Consider the following 24,292-nt stretch of genomic DNA (forward strand, 5'->3'; position numbering starts at 1 on the left):
GAACACCCTCAAAGCTCCGATATGGAGTGTAATGTCCTCACCCATGCCTCTCTAATTCACTACCTTGCCCTATTGGTCAGCAAGGCTGGCAATTACACTTAGTAGCCAATAGCATAATGCGGAAAGGGGGGGGGGGGGTCAAACAGCAGCTTTTTAATTGGTCTTGTTACTTGCATGATGGACAAGAATTAATTCTGAACTCCAATCATACTACTAAATGTAAAAGAAAAATGTTTAACCTGTCAAGAATTTGTATTCTGTCCACCCAGTCTACAGGTCTACAGGTCTTGTCCCTCCCCCAGCCTGTGATTGGTAGAATGATTCCCAAACTGCACCACAGAGATGATCTCTATGAACAACGACAAGCAAATCTGAGTTTTGAAAACTTGCATTTTATTTTACAACTTTTCACAATGGAAAATAATAATAACATAATAATAAAATAAAACATTTATCTCCTGCGTTTCATTACTTTATATATATATATATATTGTCCTGTGTGTCATCACAATGTCACCTCAGGCTGACCTCAGGCATAATATAATTCTTTCTTTACATTACAAACAAGATCTTCAGGATTCTGTGACAACATGTCTTCTCTCCTGGGGCTGCTGTCAGCTGTTCGGTGAACAAAGGGCAGTTACAAGCAGAATGGGCTGAGTTTGCTGCAGGTATGTGACGACGAATTCTCCATCTGCAGGAGGATGTTACTTTAAAGTGCCATTCACTTTAAGTCAGCTGGCAAGCTTGATCTTTGCATTGGTGCGCTTTTCATCCAATCAAATTACTGTTTTTTGTGGTTTGTAGCGAGATGTAGTTGGACGGCTTCTGTTGGGCTGATGATACTGATTAAGGTATCTGGAATTATCAAGGTACAAGCAATGTGCTTCTTCTATGATAATAACCTTCTAAATGCCCACATAATCATCCTGTGGCCAGCCCCAACCAAGCGGAAATCTCATATGCCCGATGTAGCTCTCTGTGGAGACAGTAGAGGGCGCCGCATACCTACTTGTGCTGGCGCAAAGCTTGTAGGAAGATCTGCTTCACCTGGACTATCATCTCATTGTAGAGTTTCAGGTCGTCCTCCTTCGTTTTCAAGGCGCTCTTAAGAGCTGATTTCAGAGCTTCATTTTCATCTGCTTTTATCTCCAGCCTGAAATACGGAGGTGATATTGAAACGAGAGCAACAGCAGTAGGCAGTGTGGCAACATCCACAGCTCGCTAAACTCATCATTGCACAATTTTACCTTCTCTGCAGCAGAATTAAGAGCTGTGACCAAGATGGAAAGTACGTAGACAATGGATAAGTATTTGCATATTCCAAATTGCCCTCCTGCTTAATTAAATCTGCCCACCTCATTTCCTGGCTGGAGGACGTCCGACATCATCCTGCCCCTTCCTCCCCAGCCTGACTGTCCCTTTCATCTATTGGATTTCAGTTATTTTAATCATGGAGGCCCTGAATGTAGGAGTTACTGGTGTGCTCTGCATGCAAATACAGCCTGCCTAGCAATGCCCATAGACTGAACCAGTGCAAGGGAACCATAGGGAGAGTAAAAGTAAATATGTGGTCCCGAAGGAACACACATTAAAGGGAACCTGTTGTTTTTCCCTGCGTGGACAAACCACAAATTGAATAAAAGTGCATTCTGCTCCTCCTTTCCCAAAGCCAGCTTGTACCTCCTCTAGTGACGTCTGAGCTGGAGGGGTCAGTGCAGGCAGCATGGGAGCAGGTATTAAACCTCTGGAATACATGCAGCCCCACTCACCAGTCCTCCACTTCAGGCTCTTCTCTGGCACCAGATTTTTACTTCTACAATTGTTTGCTGCCTACCTTTGGTCTGTCCTTTGATCCGAAATGGATTGCTTTCTTTGCCTATGGTCACTGTCACCTGCACTTCTATATCTGAGGGCCACAACCTGACACATTCACCAGTGCAATCACTACTTGTGAAATGCTCTAATATTATAGAAGAGGTGCTGACTCTGCATCTCAGCCCTAGTATGGGCTCATTCTCCTCCTTCATGCTGAAATTCCACTACCCACACTGCCTGTGATTGTCTAGGTGTCACCTGATAACCCCTGGTGTGTGAGCTTTCATGACTGAGGAGTTCCCACACACCCTCCTATATGCTTCTACATGACCTGGTTGCTATCAGTGGATAACCCCCATCAGTTACACATGCAGCGGGCAAAGAGGGAGGTGAAACAGCAGCATTTCAATGCATAACAGTACCATAAAAGTATATTATCTGTTGCTTTATTATTATTTTTATTAATATTACATAGTATTTAAATAGCACCAACATATCACGCAGCGCTTTACAGAGTCCCTAGTCATGTCACTAGCTGTCCCTCAAAGGAGCTCATAATCTAATGTCCCTACCATAGATATCTGTCATTTATACAGTCTAAGGTCATTTTTTGAGGGTAAGCCAATTAACCTAACTGCATGTTTTTGGGATGTGGGGGGAAACCGGAGTACCGGTGGAAACCCACGCAAACATGGAGGGAACCTGCAAACTCCATGCAGATAGGGTCCTGGCTGAGATTCGAGCCTGGCACCCAGCACTGCAAAGACCAGATATTGTATTCATTTATTTTGACCCTGTAGTGTCAGGGTCCCTTTAAGAACAACCTGACAAATGTGATAGAAGCCCAGACCCAAAACCATTCCTAAAATGGTTTTTAGGAATGATTTGATATGTACATAACTAAGAAAAAATATATACAAATAGTACTAACATGATAAATATAAAAAAATATTATACAATAGTTACATTGCATTAATCATCATGGTCTGCAGGAACACTGAATCTAAAGACTTACTTTGTGTTGAGTTCCTCAAACTTCATCTCCAGCGGAACGCTAGAGGATAAGTCAGAGATTTCATTGACATTCAGGAAGAGTCGGGAGTTGCTGAGCGACTGTCCTGTAGAGAGAATATTGGCTGTAATTCACAGGGAGCCTTCAGTGCATTTATAATGGAAACACAATTAGCGAGGCCACACACAGCTCAGTTTGTTCCTTAAAGTGAACCTGTTAGGTATAAAAAACTCCGCAGATTCCCTAAAGCTGGTCACATGCAGATATGAGAGATCAATAACATTTAGCAATGCTATGAGAACCCAGGCAATCCATCCATTGAGACTATACCTAGCTCACATAACAGGCGAGCAAAGTGTTATATTTACCTATCCAGAAAGTAATGGAGTCTTTTTAAAGACAACCCCGGAAAGACAGAATAGGAGCGCAGGGCCTCCTGGGATACCTACATCACGCATCCCGGGAGGCTTTGCCTGCTCCCGGCCGAAGGCAGATAATGGGACAACATGGGACCCAAATGAAGAAACCTCCTAATGGATAAATGGATCTTCGGGATTAAAGGTAAGTGTGATTTTTGTGTTTTTACTTTAGTTCCACTTTAAGTCTCTTTAAGCATTATGTGAACAGTCTTATTCTTTGGGAAGCCTGCCTATATTTTCCAGACCCACACCCCCTACTAGAGGGAGAATGGGACAATCTAAGTGGACCCCCGATTTTAGTGGAAGGTCTGCTTTAGAAATTAGGAAAAAGCAAAGCAAGCTTTCAGTGCTTGGATCTGTGCAGCCAGTGTGAAAGATTTATGGTTGGACAATAAGTTGTAAAGGTGTAAGGGTCAGGCTTGTATACACTTAGTTCTTTCACTTCATAGAAGAAGCTTAAGTGACAGCCAATATATAAATTCACTAAGCCTGATTTATGAAAGCTCTCCAAAGCTATCCAGCACACTTACACTTTCATCAGTGAATCTAGGTGATTCAGCAAACCTGATTTTTTAAGAAATCCATTCCAGGTTTGCTGGATCAGCTTTTTCAGCTTTACTGATAAAAGTGAATCCTCTTCAGCTTTGGAGAACTTTAATAAATCAGGGCCACTGACTGATTCTAAAATCAATTGTCTACTTTTTAGAAGATTTTAGTACTTGAAAGTCCTACTCTGGGAACACTGAAAAGTAGAAAAGAAATAATGGCCTCTTGCCACCAATAACCAATCTCAGGGCCTATCATACCGGCTTTGCCGCGAGCAGACATCTTTTGCGTGGCGGCAAGCTTCTCGGTTTCCATCTTCATCTTCTCCAGCTGCTGCTCTAGATGAACAGAGCGCCGTCTCTCTTCCTGAAGCTTCTTTTCAGCTTCCAGGACCTTCATATTGCTCTCCTCCACCCTTCTCTGCAGAACTGACACTAGCTCTATCAGCCGGTCCCTTTCCACCTCGGCGGCCTGGCACAGCGCTCTGTACTCTGCGTTCTGCGTCCGAAGCTCTGAGCTGTCACATAAAAGGCAGAAAACTTAGAACTTACATTCCGAACCTGACATCTACATGTCATTACACTATGTACAGTTCATTACACACATGTATGTATTGCCTGTATTTATTTCATTTGCGTGTTTTGCTTCCTTTCACATTTTATTTTTTTAAAGCCACTTTAACCCCTTTGGCACAATCTGTTTAACAAATTCCAGTAGAATACACTATGCCGGCATTACGGTAATAAATGCCCTGCCCCAGCAGCTAGCACAGGCCTCATTGATGACTGACCAGGAACCAATCAGATCCAAATTATGTGATCATGTCTGTCTACCATAAAGATCTCATGCAGGTTGGAGCCTCCAATGATAAAAATTAAAATATGAAATCTGCAGAAGAACACTTCCACCTTCAGGCTGAATTTTTTTTTCTATAATATCATCTTTTTAATAGTGTATGTGTCCAATACAAATGCAATATTTAATAAAAAATACATTTATTTAAAATTGTATCATAAAAAAAGGTGTATATGTCCTTAAAAAATATATAATTATTCACTCTCTCACTGGCGGGGAGGAAAAACTCCTGCAGGTTTGAACTGTACCTAGAGGTGCACATACCTGCAGCAGCCTCCCAGTCCTATGTGTCTCAGACAAATCTTAGGTCAGTCCGACTTCTGAAAGTGACGGGGCTTGCCAGTTTGTTTCTATCTTCTGCATTTTCCTATGCCAGTATGAATTGGTTGGGGCAGAGAATAACACCAAGCTCTGACATTATCTTAAATTGCTAGAGCTTTGCATGTCCGTGTGGTAGGGGATTTAGCCCTAATAGAAAGATTTATTTTGCTGCTATTGGTATGTGCATCGCAGGGGCCTCCTAACTGCAGACCTACTGATGTGTGCCACCCCTCCTTCCCCTTCAATACTTTAAATAGCTATCTCCTGTACAGCATATTATTAGGATTTTATTTATTATTGTTGTTCTTCTAGAGATACAGAACAATGAGTGAGTGGTATCACTATGACAAGAAATTGTGTGATTGGCAACATCACCAGGAAAACAATTCCAAAGAAGAAAACCAATGCAGTCATCTTAAACTAGAAACTGGTGAGCTGAAATACATTTTAATTTTAGATACACTTTACTCATCTCATGAACACAACAGCGCAAAGCATTCACGGCATTGACTGGATTTGATGTGTTCATATCTCACCTTCCAGGGGAGGAAGCCATATTGATGACAGGAGGTGGAGTGGCTACAGATTCTACCAGCTCGTGTCCCAGTTTGGAATGTGTCCTGGTTCCAGAGATACAATAAGAGGTGTGATAAAAATATCAGAGTTGTCTCAAGCAGAATCAGCAGAATCTGTCCTAGTTTACAGTCATTAAAAAAGGGGGACAACCAAATATAAACCTTAAAGCTGAACTCTAAACTCAAACTTTTTTTTGTTTAGCATGAATCAGAGAAGGGTTGGAAACTCTGTCAGGTACAAACTATTCAACAAATGCTTTTTTATCAATAAAAGTTTTTAAATACTTTTTTTTTTTTATTCTCTTGAAATGTTGCACTTTCTCTGCAATGTAACCGAATCATGATGGTTCAGTTCCCTATCAAAGTTCCCTCCCATTTGCTACTTCATAGCCCTACCTTCTGTACTCACCCAGCTTTTCTGTCCTTCACCTATTTATGTAGCTGCCAGCGGAGGAGTGGAGGGGAATAAAAAAGAATATCACTTTTGTGACATCTCCGAGTCTTCTGGAGCTGTGACATCACATCAGCCAACTGAGGGTTGTTGGATGTCCACACATGTGAGACTTTTACAAGTAAAGCAGAACTGAACCTATTTTATACTCCCCTGTGGTGGCGCCATGGTCTTCCTTAATTCGCCAAAATGAAATAACATAGGTGTCGGAGTTCATTAGTTTTCACCAGCCACAGGGTGAAGCCAGGATGTGCAGGTACGAAGGGACATTGCCTGTCCCTTATTTCAATAAAGCCATGTCTGACCCCATATTTAAAAAGTGAAACTTTAGTTCTGCTTTAAATGAATGCCTAAAGTATGTTAAATAAACACATAGTTTTAGAAATATTAGTTAAAAATGAATCTGTGATGGAGTCTCTTTAAAAGTAATTTTTATTATTTTTAAAATGTTCAGCCTTCATTAAATTAGTCCTTGGTGATTCTGCCATAAAGATGCCGGCATTTCCATTTTACAGGGTGACAATGTTCTGTCCCTGTCACCTAATTGGGCTCTTGTCATCCTGTCAGTCTCTCTTAATAAAGACTAAAAGCAACCTGCGCACAGGAATAACCCACTGATGTCATGTGATGGTAAATAAAACCAATTTTGTTTTTTGAGGTTTTCTTAGGATGTAAGGTGTTGGTGAGATGAAGGGATGGGGCGAAGTAATTTTGCCTGCAGGTGGCCATTATAATAAAAGGCGACAGGCACAGGTATTTTCCAGGTCAGAAATACAACATTTCTATAGAACGACCGAGTAAAACTGCTCTTATAAATAATAAATGTACAGAATATATAATGTATAAAATATTAATTAAAACAATGTATTTACATTAAGTGGATCATACTCAGATACATACACAATGTAAGCAGAAAAGATAATAAAACAAGTGATGTGAGCTGAAACAAAAAAAAAAGTAATAGTAAAAAGTTACCTTGCAGAGCCTGCTGAGCTCATGTGGTCTCTGCTGTCGGAAAGTGACCTCACTGAACGCTGGCTATCCATCCTGACATCATCTTGTGACCCTTCTGCTTCTAAAATTTTCATACTGGACAACCTTTTAGGGGAGCTCTGGACGCAAAACACTAATTTAGGTAATTTATAAAACTTTTTACTGGTACATAAACCACTTTATTATTTTTATGAAGTCAATCAAAATTGGAAACATTTCATTTTTACAGACATTGGGTATCCTAAAATCGTTCTTTTTTTTGCTGTTTAGTATCATTTATGAATTATTAAAGCAGGGCGAAGATAAAGTCAGTTAGGGTTTATTAGGGTTAACTGAGTGTTAATAAGGATAAAACAGGAATGGATTTTATTTAAAATAAATAAAAATTTGTAAGGCTTAAGTGACATCATCAGAACTTCACAGAAGTAGTTACAGCAGAGAACCCGGAGATTGTATTTTCTCAGTAACAATCTCCAAGTATCATTTCATATTCTGATTGGTTTGCAAGCACATACTCACATACACCAATCACCTGAAAGGATCCTGTTATGAGTAGGCGGGGGCACACATGGGAGCACATATGATCTCTTACACTTTGTTCATTATACCAGGCTGTCTTATATTCACATTTCTGAGGCATCAGTTAAGTCTCCAGTGATGTGAATATACCATAGCAGAAAACAGTAAGTGTTTTTAGTATGGTGAAAGCAACAATAGGAGAGGTGTTAGCTACTGTGGATGGCATCACCCCAAACCCAGGGTGGGCATAAACAAAGCCGGGCACTATGGCAGTGAGAGTCTCCAGAAGGCCAATTGGTAAATCCACCACACTTATTATAGAACTTTATTATCACTTCTGGGTGTACTGATCCTTTAAATGTTTTTTAAAAAGATGACTGATCCAAGATCCCTCCATGTAATATCACAGATAGACCCCCACAACTGTCTCTAGAGACTTCATCCTACTTCTCTCTGAAATACATGTGTGACTTTAACTTAAATACAACTATTCCTACAAAAGATCAGAGGACACAATTGTTTTTCGTGACATGGGAAAACTAAATCCGCATTAAATCCCACCATGAAAGCACCATGAACAATTCAAGAAATGCTTTGAGCATACAACATGGTATCTATATAGGATGGTGGAAAGGGATCCTCCCATATCTGCCTTTTCCTCTTTCACTTATATTTGAGCAGCAATGTGGGTTATCTTCCTCTGTGCCGCAACAAGTTAAGTATTCTTCTCTATATAATATCACAGTGTAAAGAAGACGACCATCTAAATCACCTCTCCTGAAGGACTTTTATTTATCTATACTATGGTATTTATTTGACTTTGGGATATTTTGAACTTACCTGTCAAATGCAGTCTTATGCACAGTTTTATACTCCTTTCATGTAAAGTAACCTGTTATTCATTTCATATTTATGTAATTTTTGATTGTATTGTTTCATGAACCATATTAAGCATACCAATACAACTATTCCCATTAGGGATAACTATATTTCTGTTTTGTGACAAAACCAAATTTTACCAGTAAGTGGCGCACCATCCAAGTCATATCTGTATTCTGTTTTGGAGGAAGCTGTAACTATGCACATTGTACATAGGCACTGTAATAGTGTCATTGGCAATATTTTTGAATCTATGACTAAATTTCATATGAGGTTTAGGATTAAGGGTTGGTTGGCAGACACGTTATGCTAATTATAATACTTGACATAGCCATAGGGAGCACTCCCCACATTTTGCACACCTCTGCCAATTGTAATAATGAATATTAGAAAATGGCTTCTTTTGGTTGCTAGTTGTTAGGATAATTTCCTCACCTGACAACCAGCAACTAACAGAGACAGAACTGCTGCCAAATATTTACTATACTGTGGAGAGCTATGTAGTTATAGTAAATAGCAAAAAGTCTTTCTATTGGCAGATAGTTGCCAAGACATTGATCAATAATGATATACTGATGTTGAGAAGTTTTTTTATTAGCTTCATTAGGGCGGATTTACTAAAGTAATTTAGGCTGTTCACTTAATAAATCAAATAATTACTTGCAATTCACCTAGCTAATGATTATAGTGACAGTTCACTTTGAAGAATAGCAAATCATTTGCAAGAAAATAAAAAAAACAGGATTTTTCCTTGCACATTATTGGATAGTTGAAGTCAGCAAAGCTTCATCTCATTTACTAAGCTTAGTTAATTATCCTTTGCAAGAGGATATTTTGCTTTTACCATGTGGACAGCTAAAACTTCTTTAGTAAGTCAATCCCAATGTTGCAGTCTGATCACTGAGAAGGATAGGAGACTAAGGAAAGGCTTCCTCTTACATGCAGCAAATTGATAATTTTATTTCAGCTTAACTAAAGTCACGGACTGCAGTTCAGGAACAGCTTTTAAATAATGAAAGTTGGCGCTTTCATGACAAATCTGTTGCTGTATATTATGAATTGTCAGGAATTTATTCATGCGGACCTGTAAGGTTCACAGTTTTACCTTGGTGGTCAGTTGCTGGATTTCCTCCTCCAGCTCCTTCACCTTGGCCTCCCTCTCTGTCACCATTTGTTTCAGCTGAGTGACCAGTGAGTTCTGCTTTTGGTTCTCATTGTTCAGGAGGAGGGATTGCTGCAAGTCTTTGTGCTTGTGTTCCTGCTTGCTCAGGTTGGTCATGATCTCCTGCATGTTCTTCTGCTGCACCTAAAGAAATAATTCCATGTGTTATCAAAAGCTACAATCCTTTTAATGAACAGCTAAAGTTTTTGAGGGAATGTATAGTCATTTCATTACATGTACAATATTTGTAAAATGATCAGCTTGCTGACAATCCTATGCAATCTTTTCATAGTGTATAGTGTAATTATATATGAACATGGAAGGGGGGGGGGGCATATTTACAAATGACTGAAACAATGCTCTCCCTGTGTGATTAAAAACTTAACTCTGCAGCTGTTAAAGATGTAGTGAAGATTCTACTTGTGAAGCAATTGAATAAAAACATTTCAGCCTTCCTGATTAAGAGAACTGTAATTCAGTCAATAATATTCATGAATAGTTATTGTGGGTTGGATAACCAGCCAGGCAAGTTTTATCTGATTTGCTGCTGCATCTAATGCACATTATGAGAAGCTCTCAGTGTGCAGTGAAATCAGAGGAAGTGACTTCGGTTAATGAGAGAAGCCTGTACAACTGTGTGTGCCTGGGGGACTGGAGGGCGGACTTAAAGTGGACCTAAACCCAAACTTTTTATTTTACATAAAATGGCAGACAACCCTTTTATTTTAAATAACAATTTGTTTTTGGTTTTTTTAGCGCAACACCTTTTATTAAAAAAAAAGTGTGTAGCACCTCCCCTTTTCTGTCTTGATTGTGGCGGCAGAAAGAGCCCTTTCTTTAATGGAAGAAAAAAAATTTGCCTATCTCACGCATGCACAGTAAAATCGGCAATCTTTTTCCCCATCTACATCACAAGGTCAACCCTGCGCAGTGCGAGATTGGGTGACGTAGGAAGGACCCAGAAGAAACGGGAAGATGTCAGAGTACGGCTGAAGACGATACTGGGACCCAAACAAAGAAACCTCCCGACGAATTTGCGGGTTTAAAGGTAAGTGTGATTTTTTTATTTTGAGTTTAGTTCCGCTTTAATGTAATGTAAGTTTAGCAAAATAAAAAAAATTCATGGTTCTTGTTCTGTTGAGTTCTCCATATATTATAGTTTTGTCGCCTGTCCATACCTATTACCTTGTCCATAGTTACACTTTAAATGTATGGACTTTGTACAGTGCTGCAACTGAATATTAATAATTCACTCTCCCGGCTGTGCTGACTGGTGTACAAATCACAAAAGTGGTTGAACTTGTTTACAAACCCCTCACTAATTTGACATCCTTTTAGCTCTATTTTCAACAATAACAAAATAAATAAGGAAATGCTTGTTAATAATGTGAAAGTGACATCAAATAATAAAGAGAAATTGTGGGCTGGTAAAAAAATGTGAATGTGTCCACCAACCCCAGCATATAAAGAATGTAATACTTCTATTGTTCAGAGCAGCTAACACAATGGGCCTGATTTATTAAAGCTCTCCAAGACTGGAGAAGTACATACACTTTCCTCAGTGAAGCTGGGTATGGATCTGGTCCAGAACTGAAAACATTTGCTAAGAGCAAATGACTTTTAAGAAATCCATTCCAGGTTTGCTGGATCACCCAGTTTCACTGATAAAAGTGTATCCTCTTCAGTCTTGGAAAGCTTTAATAACTCAGGCCTATTGAGCACTGTTTTTAGATCAGCTGACTAATACCATTACTCTATGAGTAGCATGAAAGTAGTATTTAGAGTACTGTATGTAATGAACAAATATGGCTGCACCCATGTACTTGTATTGTTACACATAATATACAAAAAACAAGCCTGTAAAAATGTACAAACATTGAACTGAGTATATCATCATGATTTCATTCACAGCTGAAAACTCTCAGAAATCACAATCCCTTCCCTTAAAAAAATTCACAAAATGATGTACCAGCAAGGCGTCTATGAGCTCATCGTCGTGCTTCCCTTTTTCCAGCAGCGTCGTCATCTGCATCTTCAGGGTCTTCAAGTCATTGGACAGAGATTTGTTTCTGGCTTTGGAAGCCTCAAACTTCTTTTTCAGATCTTCATGTTCCTTCTTCAGAGCATCATGTTCCCCTGTCACTTTCTAAGATTATAAGACACAAGACTGCATGAAAACAATATGGCAATAAAACATATATTAACAGGACTATACTATGAAATCTTCAATGTTGGGGCATTAATACTTCCATTGACACTAACCATGGGGTACTACTGCTTTCACTGACACCTATACCGAAACACTATTCCTCCCTCTGGTGCCAACAATGGGTCACTGTTCTACCACTGGCATCAATGATGGGGCACTAATGCTCCAAGTGACACCAAATTCTGGCCACTCTTCCTCTCACTTGAGGCAATGATTCCTCCCACTGACATCAACAATGGGGAGCAATTTATCCTACTGATAAAAGTGATGGGTCATTATTTCTATCACTGACAGTAATGATGTGACATTATTCCTTTTTACTGACACAAACAATGGGGCACTGTTCCTCCCCCTGATACCAGCAATATCACAATATCCGTCTCGCTGACACCAAGGAGGCAATATTCCTATCACCGACACCAAAAATGGGGCACTACGTTCCTCGCCAGAACCAATGGGGCAATATTTCTCCCACTTACACCAACAATGGGGTACTGTTCCCCTCCCTGATACCAAGGGAGCATTATTCCTTTCAGTGACACACATATGACTAACACATGTGACACTATTACTCCCACTGACACAAACAACAATGCACTACTGCTCGCACTGATACCAGTGTAGTGAACAATTTTCTCACTGACAACAACGGGGCATTTTTTATCCTCTCATTTACTCCAGGCACTAGGTAAATAAATACCTGGGGCATTGTTTATTCACAACAGCCATAGTCTGAACCCCCTAAAGTCTTAATGATAGTCAATTGGAATAGATTTTTTGGCACTCCTGGTCTAGAGTAATAATAGAGGAGGTGCTAGATGAGTGGAAACCTTGTTACCTGAGCTACATTTGTTGTGTTTTACTTGTAGAGTAAAAAGATTTTCCTCTAACACTTTGATAGAGACAAGCTCAGAATAAAAAGACATTATTGTCATTCAGCACCACAGTGTTCTGTGTGGGATGGAAACTGTTATAGATTTGAGCAATATCAATGGATGGAGCTTCCCAGAACATGAAGACTGGCAGTAAGTTCTATTAGCTGTGAGTATAGGGTTACAGGTGTCCAGGCATGAAGTATAGGCAGCGCTTGTCTCCTCATCATACAACTGCATTTTCACATCCAGTCTCCATAAGGAGTAATATACAGGTAAAAATAGTAAATAGAATTTCTCATAATCAGAGTACTTTTCAGACCAGTTTAAGTAATTGTGATGAGCCGCCACCTGTTCAGCAAATCCTACATGCAGTGCTATTTTCCTCTATCAATTTTAAGTTTAAAGTTTAAACTTTGACTGGTAAAAGTAGTAGAGTAAAAGAGTAGTAAAAGTGAAATATATGGCTGTAAAGTCATATGATCATTCTTTCATGGTTAGGTATAGCATGTCATAGATGTCAGAACTCCACAGCTCTGGAAGTAAAACAGGAACAACAAACACAGCCTGTGTTTAATCTTTATAACTGAAGTGTGGAGAAAAGGTCTTAGACACCTAATGCCCTCATAAAGACAGCATAAAACTTTTTTTTAGCTTTTCTGTTGAATAGGATTTTACACAGTTGGCATTACTTTGGGACAATGACAGGAAGGTACCTACTGTAGGTGCAGTAAGGACATGGGAGGTTCTTATTGTATGTTATGTCAGACAATAATTCCAATTGAAGTATATGCTGGTTATATTTTACCTCAAGTGTCTCTTTCCTCTCTTTTTCTAGTGATCTCAGGCGAAACAAGTTCTTCTCTTGAGCCGGCACCCTCCTGGATGTACCCAACATCTCTTCCTCCAGACTAAGCTCTGATATGGGACTCTTTATCTGGCCCAGTTGGATTTCCAACTCCCGGACCTGCACAGAGTAAAAACAATATCACAGTGATTCCATGTCACCAAAGGTCATATAGTAGGGGAACTCATATGGCACCCCCATATGAACAATAACTACACTCAATTAGTGCTAAAAGAAAATTCCAGTCCACAACTTTTAGACTCACCCTGCCCTGCAGAGCTAGAATCTGCTGTGCCCGCCCACGCCAACTTCCTGATGAAGAAATGAGTTGAGGAATATTCACATCTTCTCCAACTTCATTGACCAAAACCTGAAAATACCACTGAATGTTAGAAATCGTTTGACATGTTACAGTGAGCTAAAAAAGAGATTCTACATATCAGACTTTGCACCACAAGTCTTAGTACAGAAACAAAGCCCTGCACACTTGTCTGTATACCAGATAAGGCTTAACATATATATCTTGATAAAGATAAAGTACAGTACATTATTCCGGGCACCAAATAATGCTCAGTACACTGGCTTAGGTACTGTATAAGACTTATTACATTACCCTGGCCACTAGACACAACTTTGCATATTGCTTTGGGTGTTAAATAAAGATCAGCAAGCTGGCCCGGGCACCAAGTATAGCTTAGCACATATACTTGGGCACCAGACAAAGCTCATCACACTGGTGTGAGTAACAAAGTTTAGTACAGTGATCTGGATACCAGATAAGGCTCAGCAGAATGGTTAGGACATCAGATGGGGCCTGGAACATAAGCCTTTTTATCTGGTAATACAAATTATACCACTCTAGATATCAAGTAAGATAATCAAATCATCCTGGGAACCAAGTAAGATTCAGGACGTGGAATCAGCACCACAGAAGATTCCTAATAATATAATGAACGTCAGAAGTCTTGTACCATATAAGTAATTGATTATAATAATATAAGGCCATCTTGGGTAGATGTCAGTTTGGAGGAGTGGGTGAAATGTGCATAACATTTCCATGCCCACCACTATAGTTTTGCATCCCGCTCCACCACCAGTTCTTGTGTTTCTGAGTCTGATAGAAAGACTGGAGGGTGGATTTAAATTGTTTAGGATGCAAGGCTACAATGATAATCCAAAAACAATCAACATAGACTTGACAAAACACTTTGTGGAAGCCCAGGCCCGTAACTAACTAAAAATGTAGGTTTTTGCTGAATTATTAATAAATTTATTAGTATGTTACATTGATTACACCACATAATGGTGTTACATTGTCATTTACCTTGTGAGCTATTTTCAGCTCTTGTTTTGTAGACTGGATTTGGTTGCGATATTCAGTGAGCTTTAGATTAGCAGCAGCCAGCTTCTCTTGTAACGCTTTTATCTCCGAACTTTCTGCCTGAGGAAAAATTGAGAATGTTCTGACAGATGGTATTTCACATGGACACTTGTTACAGCTAGACACACACAAGCTCATTCTGCTATGCGGTGATGTGAATAAAAAACAATTAGGTTATAAAGGTAATAAGGTTACAGAGGTAATGTATCCCTCCAGTGTGTTGGGTAATTGTTAACAGGTCTTAATTATTGCATTTAACATTTTGACATTCCAATAATGTTTGTCTTTTGGGCTATTTTCTGCTTCTATCTACTCTCTTCTATATGCCACAATATCACTCCAAACTGTGGTCAGAATTTTACAATCCATTCACAGAATACAGGAGTTCAAGATACGTCACAGAGCTGAGAAAAAGACTCTGTGATTGGAATGGAGGCCAAACATATGACTTTAATGGGTCCAATGGCCAACTTTTTATTTCCTTCATTCACTTTTATTGCTTGCTTTATAAGTGTGCAGTGCTTTTTTTGCATTATAGATTCCATTGTGTATATGTTCTGTTCCTCCTGTGTCACGGTTAGATCTCAGGAACAGCTTACCGGAGTTACCTCCATGGACCGGATGACATTTAGCCCATTTCTGGAGTCCTTCTCAGGTAGTTGTGGAAGCTTTGTCATTGTTGTATGTAGCTGTAAAATAAATCAATATTACTGAAACAAATCAATTATAATTGATGTGACAGTGTCGTCAAGTGCCTGGGATTAGCCATGTATGTATGTTATATATGACCATGGAGATTGTATAATTTAGAAAATTCATTTTTAAACCCAGCTCCAACCATAACTTGTTGCTGCTTATGAACTGTGCCTCTGTCTCCCTAGTCCTTTAAGACAGCGGTCCCTAACCCCTGGGGCGAAGATCAGCGCTGGTCCATGGCTGGCGAGTTGGGGGCCACAAATGACAGAAAGCGGACTGCTGGCAGCAGTAGCTCTCCTTACACTGCTCTAAAACTAGTAGCAGTGTGACAGAAAGAGCGCAACCAGGGGGAGAGCGGCGGCTTTCCTCACACTGCTTACACAGGAGCTGCTGAGAATGGCAGAACAATGTACGTAAGGCTTACACTTCTCTGCCATTCCCAGCAACTCTGCCACCTGACAGCACACCAGCTCTCTTACACTACTCTGCTATTATCAGCTATTGTGCTGACCCGAGGGGGAGCTACTGAGAATAGTGTAAGTTGTACATATACCGGGACATGGCAAAATTAATCTATGTTACCTGGTACTGTTGTCAGAAAGGTTGGGGACCACTGCTCTAAGCAACCTCCTCCCCCTGGTGTGGGTTTAAAAAAAACCCTCTACATGCCTTTTTCCAGCGGTCATTCTGTCTGGTCCAAGGACATCACTACAGCTTCCACTCCTGTTTTCAACAGCAATTACATCATTATGTAATAACGACTGAATGCCACTCAGTCCTGGAGTACTGTGAACCCAGCCTTTGCACCACCTAGGGAACAAAAGGCTGGGCTCACAGGATGTATACAGAATAGCAAGATGCCAGTGAGTGTTCTGCACGCAGAGGCACATGTGCCCATTAGTTTCTAAACATATGTTTCATTAACTTTTCCTTAATATTTGTATGAAATGTTAGGACTTTGTAATACAGGGTTCATCCAACAAAATTAATCAGTGCATCCTTGGTCATGTGTTAAAACTTTTGGACCTTAAAGGGTAATATTCTTATAGGGTTCAAATTTACTTTACTGACACAATATTGGCATTATTGGCTACTACAAAGTTTTGCTGGGAAGTCCTAATAAAGGTGAACATTTTAGCACACCAATAAGGATGTGCTGATTAGGTTCCTTGGCTGAACATTCTGTCATTGGGCCTAATTTATTAAAGCTCTCCAAGCTTGGAGAGGATACATTTTCAATGGTGAACTTGGGTGAGCCAGCAAACCTAGAATGGATTTCTTAAAGTCGATTGCTATTTGTTAGCAAATGTTTTTAATCCTGGACTAGATCTATTCCAGGTTTTTTGGATCATCCAGGTTCACTGATGAAAGTGTATCCTCTCCAGCCTTGGAGAGCTTTAACAAATCAGGCTCAATGGATCCTGGAATTAGGATGAGCTGACTTTTCCTCACAATATGAACGCAGGACTCCTCCATGGTAGTGTGTGCAATGAGCTTTTCTAACATGATGGTCCAGGAAAGGCTGTTTGATTGTTAGAACCCCTAAATTGAAGGAACCTTCCATTAGAAAGATTTACCCCTCATTTCCTGCCAAACTGACCACATATTACCAAACAGTAAGTGAGGAAATCTCTCCTCTATTGCCTTCCTGACTGGTTGTGCTGGGATTATTGAACTGAGCGTGTGTAGTATTTATTTTATCCTAGCATATGCTAGAATTGTAGAATGAGTTGCACATATTCAGCTCTGTGTACTTTGCAGAGAAGATCACTGACAAATATTAATATTTTATTGCAGAAGAAACCCAGGACATTCCCTTCTAGGAATCAATGTTTCAATAGGAGTAATTGATTCCCACCAGAATGTCAGATTCCTTCAGCCCCATTTAGATGGGCGCAACACCCAGCACTTTTCAGTAACCATCTTTGTGGTTAATGAAGAGTTGGGTCACAATAATGGGGCTCTCACCTGTCTACAATTTCTTCCCACGCAGTTTTAAAAAATCCTAGGTCGAACACTGTTCCCTGTTTGATAAATAGAGCCCCCAGTATGTTTTTTGTGCAATAAAACACTGTCTATTTAAATAGTTTTGTTCTTTAACTTCCAATATGAGCGCTTTTCATAAATAAATGTATAAGTGAAATAATGTTTTTTTTTCTATTGGCAGAGATTCATGCTGTTACCTCTCTTTCCAGTTCCTTCACTCTGCTGTTCAGCTGTTTTACTTTGCTTTTTTCACTCTCCAGCTCAGCGCTCAGCTCCCTATTCTTTTTCGACAATTCCACAATTTTAGTTGCTGCAACATCTCCTGCTATCCCTGTTGTCCCTGGGGGAGGGGCACAAAAGGATTATTTATGGTACATTACATCACACTGTATATTACACTAATAGAAATTAACAAAGTATCTCTGCAATAAATGCACATTTTTGTGTTTTATCTCCTTAAAAGTCTGCAAAGCCCTGTTCCCAGTAGTGTGCTGCTGCAATAAAAAAATGCAAGCGTTACTACAGTACACATCACGTACATTTGTGTGCAGTGTTGCTAGTGTTGACACTCTAAACACCTTACAATGGCAATGCAAAGCACTAAGTAACACTGCTCTGTTTCAAAGTGTGTAGCCTACATGAATTTTCTGTGCATTGTTTACCTCATTTAGTTGTACTTCTGTCCCCCTGTTGACATAAGACTGCTATGCGCGATACAATACCAGAGTCAAATGCTCATGGGGGTTAAAGCAAAAATATAACACTTGGGGACAGGGATTTTTTTTTTCTGTTGAAGAAGAGCCTGATTTATTAAAGCCCTTAAAAAAAGATAGACTACCATGGGAGGACCTGGGCGATCCAGCAAACTTGGAATAGATCTGGATCCAGGATTGAAAACATTTGCTAGTTTAAATCAGTTTTTTTAAATCCATTCCAGGTTTCCTGCATCACCCAGGCTCTCCAGCAATAGTCTATCTTCTCTAGTCTTTGAAAGCTTTAATAAATCAGACCCATTGTGTCACCTCTGCAATAAAAGATTTTTGCCTCCCGACTAACAAACTTTTTACACTGCAACTCTTCCAATCTGAACATCTGCCAAGAATGTACTCATTTGTGCTGACGCAGAAGTTAAATCACCTCAGCCTAGCCAATCAAGATGGTTGAAGATCCCAAACTTGGAAAATGCCTGCAGAGGAGTTTGCGGGAGTCACATCAATGGAACAGAGATGAGTATAGTTCGGCTTTAAATCACAGTTACTGCTTTCTAAACTGTGCTAACATATGTATTTATCTGCAGACAATTTACATGTAGGCAATTATAATTAGGATGTATTTTTATAGACTATTATTCATTTAAATTTTATATTGTTGGTGATTACCAGCCAGGGCCACCTTGTCATCTTCTACTTTCCTCCTGAGGTGTCGAATCTCAAATTCTTTCTCTTTCAGAAGTTTGTGCAATCGTCCGTTTTCATCTTGCAGTTCTCGTAGCTGTCCCTGCAACTGCTCATTCTCATCCTCCAGGAGCCTGACCCAAGGGAAGAACCCAGCGGATAAATTACAAGCAATAGTAAAAGATGCAATAAGAAAAGGAAACTCCAGACCAAAAAGCAAAGAGAAAATGAGAAATAATCTGAAAAGATGCGAGGGTGCAAGAACTAAGGCTACGTACACACGTCAGGTGATTCTCATCCGATAATTGATTTTGGGCTTATATCGGATGAGAATCTGGCTCATTGGATGTTTCGTTGGCGGATCCACAGACAACGAACAATCGTAATGAAAGTAAAGAGAGAGTGTAGCAGGGTGCCATTCCATCATTTTCCCCCCTTCTTAGAGCAGAGCGGCGCTGTATGTACATCACTCATTCATGCATCATTCAGGCTTTGTTGTTGGAAAAGATTGTGAAAGACCCTTTCCAAGGACAATTATTGAGCGTGTGTACCCAGCCTAAGTGATGGCATCTTTGCTGTAGGGTGCTGTTCAGATTTTGGAACCCTTCACTGTCACTCATTTTTCCTCTGTGTTTGATAACTTGCTGATGTGTTTTTCCTCTACAAAATATTACGATGAAGTTGAAAAGCCTAATACACTGAGGATATTTAAAGATAAACTCTGACTGAAGAAGCAGCAGACTAATGAGTTTATCACTTCCTATTAGTATGTTCTTTGTTAGTACATGTATACTGCAGCACAGCTGGCTGGCACCTTGTGCTTCTTCTCTCCTTCTTAGTTTTCCCTCTGTACAGGGACTGTAAGCGACTTGGTGTTCTGCCCAGGCCCCAATAAGCCAGGTGCACCATCTGGAAATTTGTAGTAACCACCCGGCTGTTTTTGGGTGGTTACTAATGAGTTGGATCACAATACAGTGGCTGCCACCAGCCTACAGATTCTTCCCACCAAGCTTAAATAAATTCTAGGGAAAATACTGAGGCTGATACCAAGTCACAATCGGGTACTTGCATTAAAAAATGTACATTTCATAAACTTGTTTTAGTGTTGGTCGAATAACTCACTATTCGATCGAATAGGCTGATATTGTAATAAGTCAATAGGGGGAAAATTTGGGTATTTTCGGGACTGTGTAGAACTGTAGGAGCAATCAGGGGAGCAGAGCTCTGCTATGCTGACAGCTCCTCTCCTGATTGCTCTTGCAGCCCTAGAGGAACTGTAGTATCTGTTCTTGGATAGAGATTCTCTATCCAAAAACACAGGAGTCCCACGGCTGTACTCATGAATGAATTCAGCCGTGGGACTCATCCTATGACAGAATGATTCCCACAGCTGCATTCATTCATGAGCACAGCTGTGCGACTCCTGTCAGTGTGAGATCCCCGGGCACTAGAGGTTAAATGAGGACAAGTCTCCTCATTCATCACCTCTAGTCACAACTCTGGGCACAAAAATATAATTTTAATTTTTTCCTCAATTACATAAAAGACTTACAAATGTTTTTTGCAATAAACACTTTTGCCAACAAAAATATAAATTTGTAAAGAGATTGTGTTTAACATAGAGCAGATCTGAGGGTCAGAACCAGAAGGTCCATCCACTAAAGGCTTCCAGCAAAATCCTACAGAGAGGGGGCAAATACAAAACCAGAGAACCTGCACAAGGAGAGCCAGCAGAAGTGGTTTTATAGAAATATAGTGGTTTTATAGAAAACTCCTCAACAGAAAAAAGGGCAGGAGTTGTTTTATGTTGGAATACTTCACACAGGAAACACATAAAGAACACCATGATTTAAGGAAGAATACACATACCTCTTGTATTTGAATAATATGGATTGATTTACTAAAGGAAATTAGATTGTTCATCTATCAAGTTGAATTATCATTGTGCAAGAAGATTCATATAGCATGGTGAATGTGGTGATAGTTTAATTTACAAATACTTAATGCCGTAAAAGGAAGATAAAAAAACAGGGTATTTTCTTACACGCGATTGGATGGGTGAAGTCAGCATAACCTAATTTACTAAGGTAAATGAAATGTCCCATGCAAGGGATACAATTCATAAAACAACATGAGCAGCCAAGATTTCTTTAGTAAATCAGTCCCTGTTTGGATCAGTCAGTGTATAGTTTAGATTTTATTTTTTAGAACACGAAACCCCCTAGGAAGGAATGTTGATGACAGTTTTACCAAGCATCCACAAGATGGTGCTAGAACCCCACAGAAAAATAAATGCAGACGCTACAATTGTCACATGTAAAGACAATGTGAAAACTTTTTTACTTTTCAGTAGAAAAAAAAAAAAACAACTATTACAACCTCAGTATTCTCCCAAAAATTCGGGTGGAAAGAAGCTGTTGGCAGATGGTGGCCTCTGTAATGTGACCCAACTGTTCAGTAACCACCCAAAAACAGCCAGTGATTACTGAAAAATGCCGGGTGGTGCACCGACCTAAAAGGGGCCGGGGAGAACCATGAGTCTCTTACAATGGTTGTACAGCAGAGGGAAAACTAAGAAGGAAAGAAGCAGCACAAGCAGCCCGTCAGCTGTGCTGCAGTACACATGTGCTAACAAAGAACCTACCAATAGTAAGAAATAAACTAATTAATGTTCTGCTTTTCTAGTCACAGCATTTAGCTTTAAATATGTATTATGACCCAACTGGTAAGTAACCATCCAAAAACAGCCAGGTGGTCACATGCGGGGTGGTGCACCTAGCTAAAAAGGGCCGGGGAGACACTGCAACCTGTTGTGTTTTTTTCAGCCATAGTCAGAGTGATTCTGCTCACTTCTATCTTCCAGACACAACAGGTAGTGAGATAGATTCCCCTTTTAGTGTCTACTCGCACCACTGAAGGCATGTGGTAATGATCATGCAGTGGCACGCATTCTTTATCCTTGGATAGCCATGGCTGCAAGTCTTTACCCAAACCCCAGCTCCTCGGGATGTGTAAGCGCTTGCAAGCAAAGCTAATCAGGCACACAGAAGACAACAAGGTAATGCACCGCATGTCTGCATCGTGAGCAGATGATTACAGAGTTGTTATACAAACAGACGTTTACATTGTAAGATTTCCCTTCTCCTGTTTTGGTAATAAGTGTAAAATTCTGGATTTCTGCTTTGACAATATTCACCAGGACAACCAGAGAGTGAATCCGACCAGCAGAAAGCAAAAAGAAAAAACTGATATGGGTTCCTATATTTACCCCATTTGTACAATTGTAGGGTTTACACAGACAATCTCCTAGGCAGCTGACAAGCTGGTCATCAGTCATCCCTATTTATTCCCTAGGACATTATTCGTAACATTTGTCATATTACAAGCAGGAAATCCTCAGATGTGATCACCTTTTCCCCAAATCACTGGAGGACTCTCGGGCCAGTTTGAACAGATCTAGCTGGTCCTGTACACCAAATGTGTCAGATTTCTTCTGCTTCTGCTCCTGCTCGCTCTGCTTCTCTTTCTTCCTCTCCATCAGTCTATGGAGACGTTTCTGTTGCTGCTCCTGGAGAGCCTTGAATTGCTGGCGCAGATTTTCATTTATTGTGTCGTCTGATTCCATGGTGTACTGGAAGACAAAATGACTTTTGTTAAAGCTCGGGTGAACCCTCCCTCGCTATGTGCTACTACAATGCAGTCTGGTTAAATTTACTAAGAATAGCACTGCCCAAGCAAATGAACACCAATGAACTATAGTTCGGCTTTGAAAAATTGTTTTTTTTTTATTGCAGTGATTTTCTTTCTGCATCCTTACTGCCTAACTGCTATCTTCATTTCAAAATAGGATGCGTGGGACATTGCACACAGGAGTTCATTCATTCCCAGCATCCCCTAGGTGTGCCAGGACTCCAAGAACTCCTGCACACCGGTTGAGGTTGCTTCATTCTGGCCTGATCAATCAAAACAGCCAAAGATCAGCAATCACAGAAGAAGTAAACATGGTGACGCCCACAAGGAACATTTAAAAAATTGTGGTCACTTAGTCAACAGAACATTTTGTACACTAAACATACGATATCTGTTGTATAGAAGTATAGGGTTTCTATGATAACTGTAATATAATTGTATTGCAATGTTTTTTTTCTTTTTTTGTAGTATTATAATTATGTTTAAAAAATATATTTTTTGTAACTGTTATGTGAAACAACATTTGTAAGGATGTTGTTATGATCTTTATATATATATCGATATGTGCTACAGTTGTACAAAATTTACACTTGTTTTTTTGTTTAATAAAGCTTTATATGGGGAAAAAAAGCGATCAGGTAAGTAAGCCTTTTTTTATTGCAGAATGGACGTAACCTATCCCTTCTGTAATAAAATACCAACCTGGTTGCGGTTATTTTATATGTTAGGGTTTAGTCCTGCTTTAATGAGAATCTATATCGAAGTCTTCTGGGAAACCTTCAGGAATGTTGGTCTTCTGCCCCCCCCCCAATTGCCTGCAATGGTTCAACCTGTCAACATTGTCACTATTGGTCAGCGGGAGGAACCATTCTGTGAAATGGGGGATTCGGGGGATTTGTGCTTATGGAAGTGTTGGTTTTAAATGAAACTTCAGGCATTGATTCCAATTCTTCACTGAAGCAGTTTGGCTGTGCAATATTTTCCGCAGAATGGTTGCTGTCATAAATAAATGCTGAATGTTTAATGATATAATAATAATAATAGTTAAAATGAAAATAATAATATAATTTTCCTCAGACTCCTATCTAGGCCTATTATCCCACTGTAAACACTCCCACTTATGAGTATTATGAGGTGCACCAGGCTGGGCCCAGACATCCCATGCCCCTCCGGTGTCATTATTATTATTATACAGAATTGTCTCTAGACGTCCCCGGACCCCCCTGCTCCGCTGAGCCCGGTAGTCCCCCCGGCACGTGACAGCACCACCAGGGCTCGGTCACTTACCAATTCTCAGTCTCCTACGGTACCAGGTCTCACGGCAGCACGCGTCACCAAGGCAACCAGCACCATGGAGACGACGCCCCGGGGACGTCATGACGCTACCAGTTCGGCTCAGTTACGTCGTGAGCGCGCAAATTTGTGTTGCGCATGTTGGTATCACGTGGTGGTGTATATGCTCATGTTCTAATCAGCTCCAAGGTTGTGTAAGTGTCTCAATGTACAAAAAACATAACAGCTCGGTTCTGATCCATACTGGTGTTAGTTCTAGCTCATCTTACAGAAGTTTCTTTTCTGTCATTACATTGTCCACTATAAGGGCCTCTTTGTCCTTCCTTGTCATTGCTCCTTGGTCCTCAGGACTTCTCCCCTGCACTAAATAATCA

The 24,292-nt window shown here is 40.0% G+C and overlaps 1 protein-coding gene and 1 long non-coding RNA gene across 2 annotated transcripts; one reads left to right on the forward strand and one right to left on the reverse strand.

The window, feature by feature from the left end:
* Nucleotides 1-372: 372 nt before the first annotated feature.
* Nucleotides 373-23,969, reverse strand: CCDC13 (coiled-coil domain containing 13). The gene is made up of 15 exons (XM_072413003.1): nt 23,913-23,969; nt 22,346-22,566; nt 18,921-19,069; nt 17,739-17,881; nt 15,459-15,548; nt 14,803-14,919; nt 13,744-13,848; nt 13,440-13,598; nt 11,520-11,696; nt 9,494-9,694; nt 6,973-7,109; nt 5,508-5,591; nt 4,056-4,312; nt 2,834-2,936; nt 373-1,156 (listed from the first exon to the last, which is right to left on the reverse strand). Exons 2-15 carry the CDS (start codon nt 22,558-22,560, stop codon nt 1,009-1,011), a joined length of 2,085 nt encoding a protein of 694 aa, XP_072269104.1. The 5' UTR covers nt 22,561-22,566; nt 23,913-23,969; the 3' UTR covers nt 373-1,008.
* Nucleotides 3,330-5,779, forward strand: LOC140331738 (uncharacterized). Its single transcript, XR_011920967.1, has 3 exons — nt 3,330-3,391; nt 5,284-5,401; nt 5,515-5,779. It is a non-coding gene; the product is annotated as an uncharacterized lncRNA (long non-coding RNA).
* Nucleotides 23,970-24,292: the final 323 nt, after the last annotated feature.

Source organism: Pyxicephalus adspersus, chromosome 5 (assembly GCF_032062135.1).
Source record: "Pyxicephalus adspersus chromosome 5, UCB_Pads_2.0, whole genome shotgun sequence".
NCBI lineage: Eukaryota > Metazoa > Chordata > Amphibia > Anura > Pyxicephalidae > Pyxicephalus > Pyxicephalus adspersus.

Coding starts and splice junctions, on each gene's coding strand:
- CCDC13 (XM_072413003.1), bottom strand. CDS start 22,560: ATGGAATCAGACGACACAATAAATGAAAATCTGCGCCAGCAATTCAAG. Junction 19,070..22,345: donor TCCAGTGATTTGGGGAAAAG/GTGATCACATCT, acceptor CCCTTGGGTCAG/GCTCCTGGAGGATGAGAATG. Junction 13,599..13,743: donor TTCTAGCTCTGCAGGGCAGG/GTGAGTCTAAAA, acceptor TACTCTGTGCAG/GTCCGGGAGTTGGAAATCCA.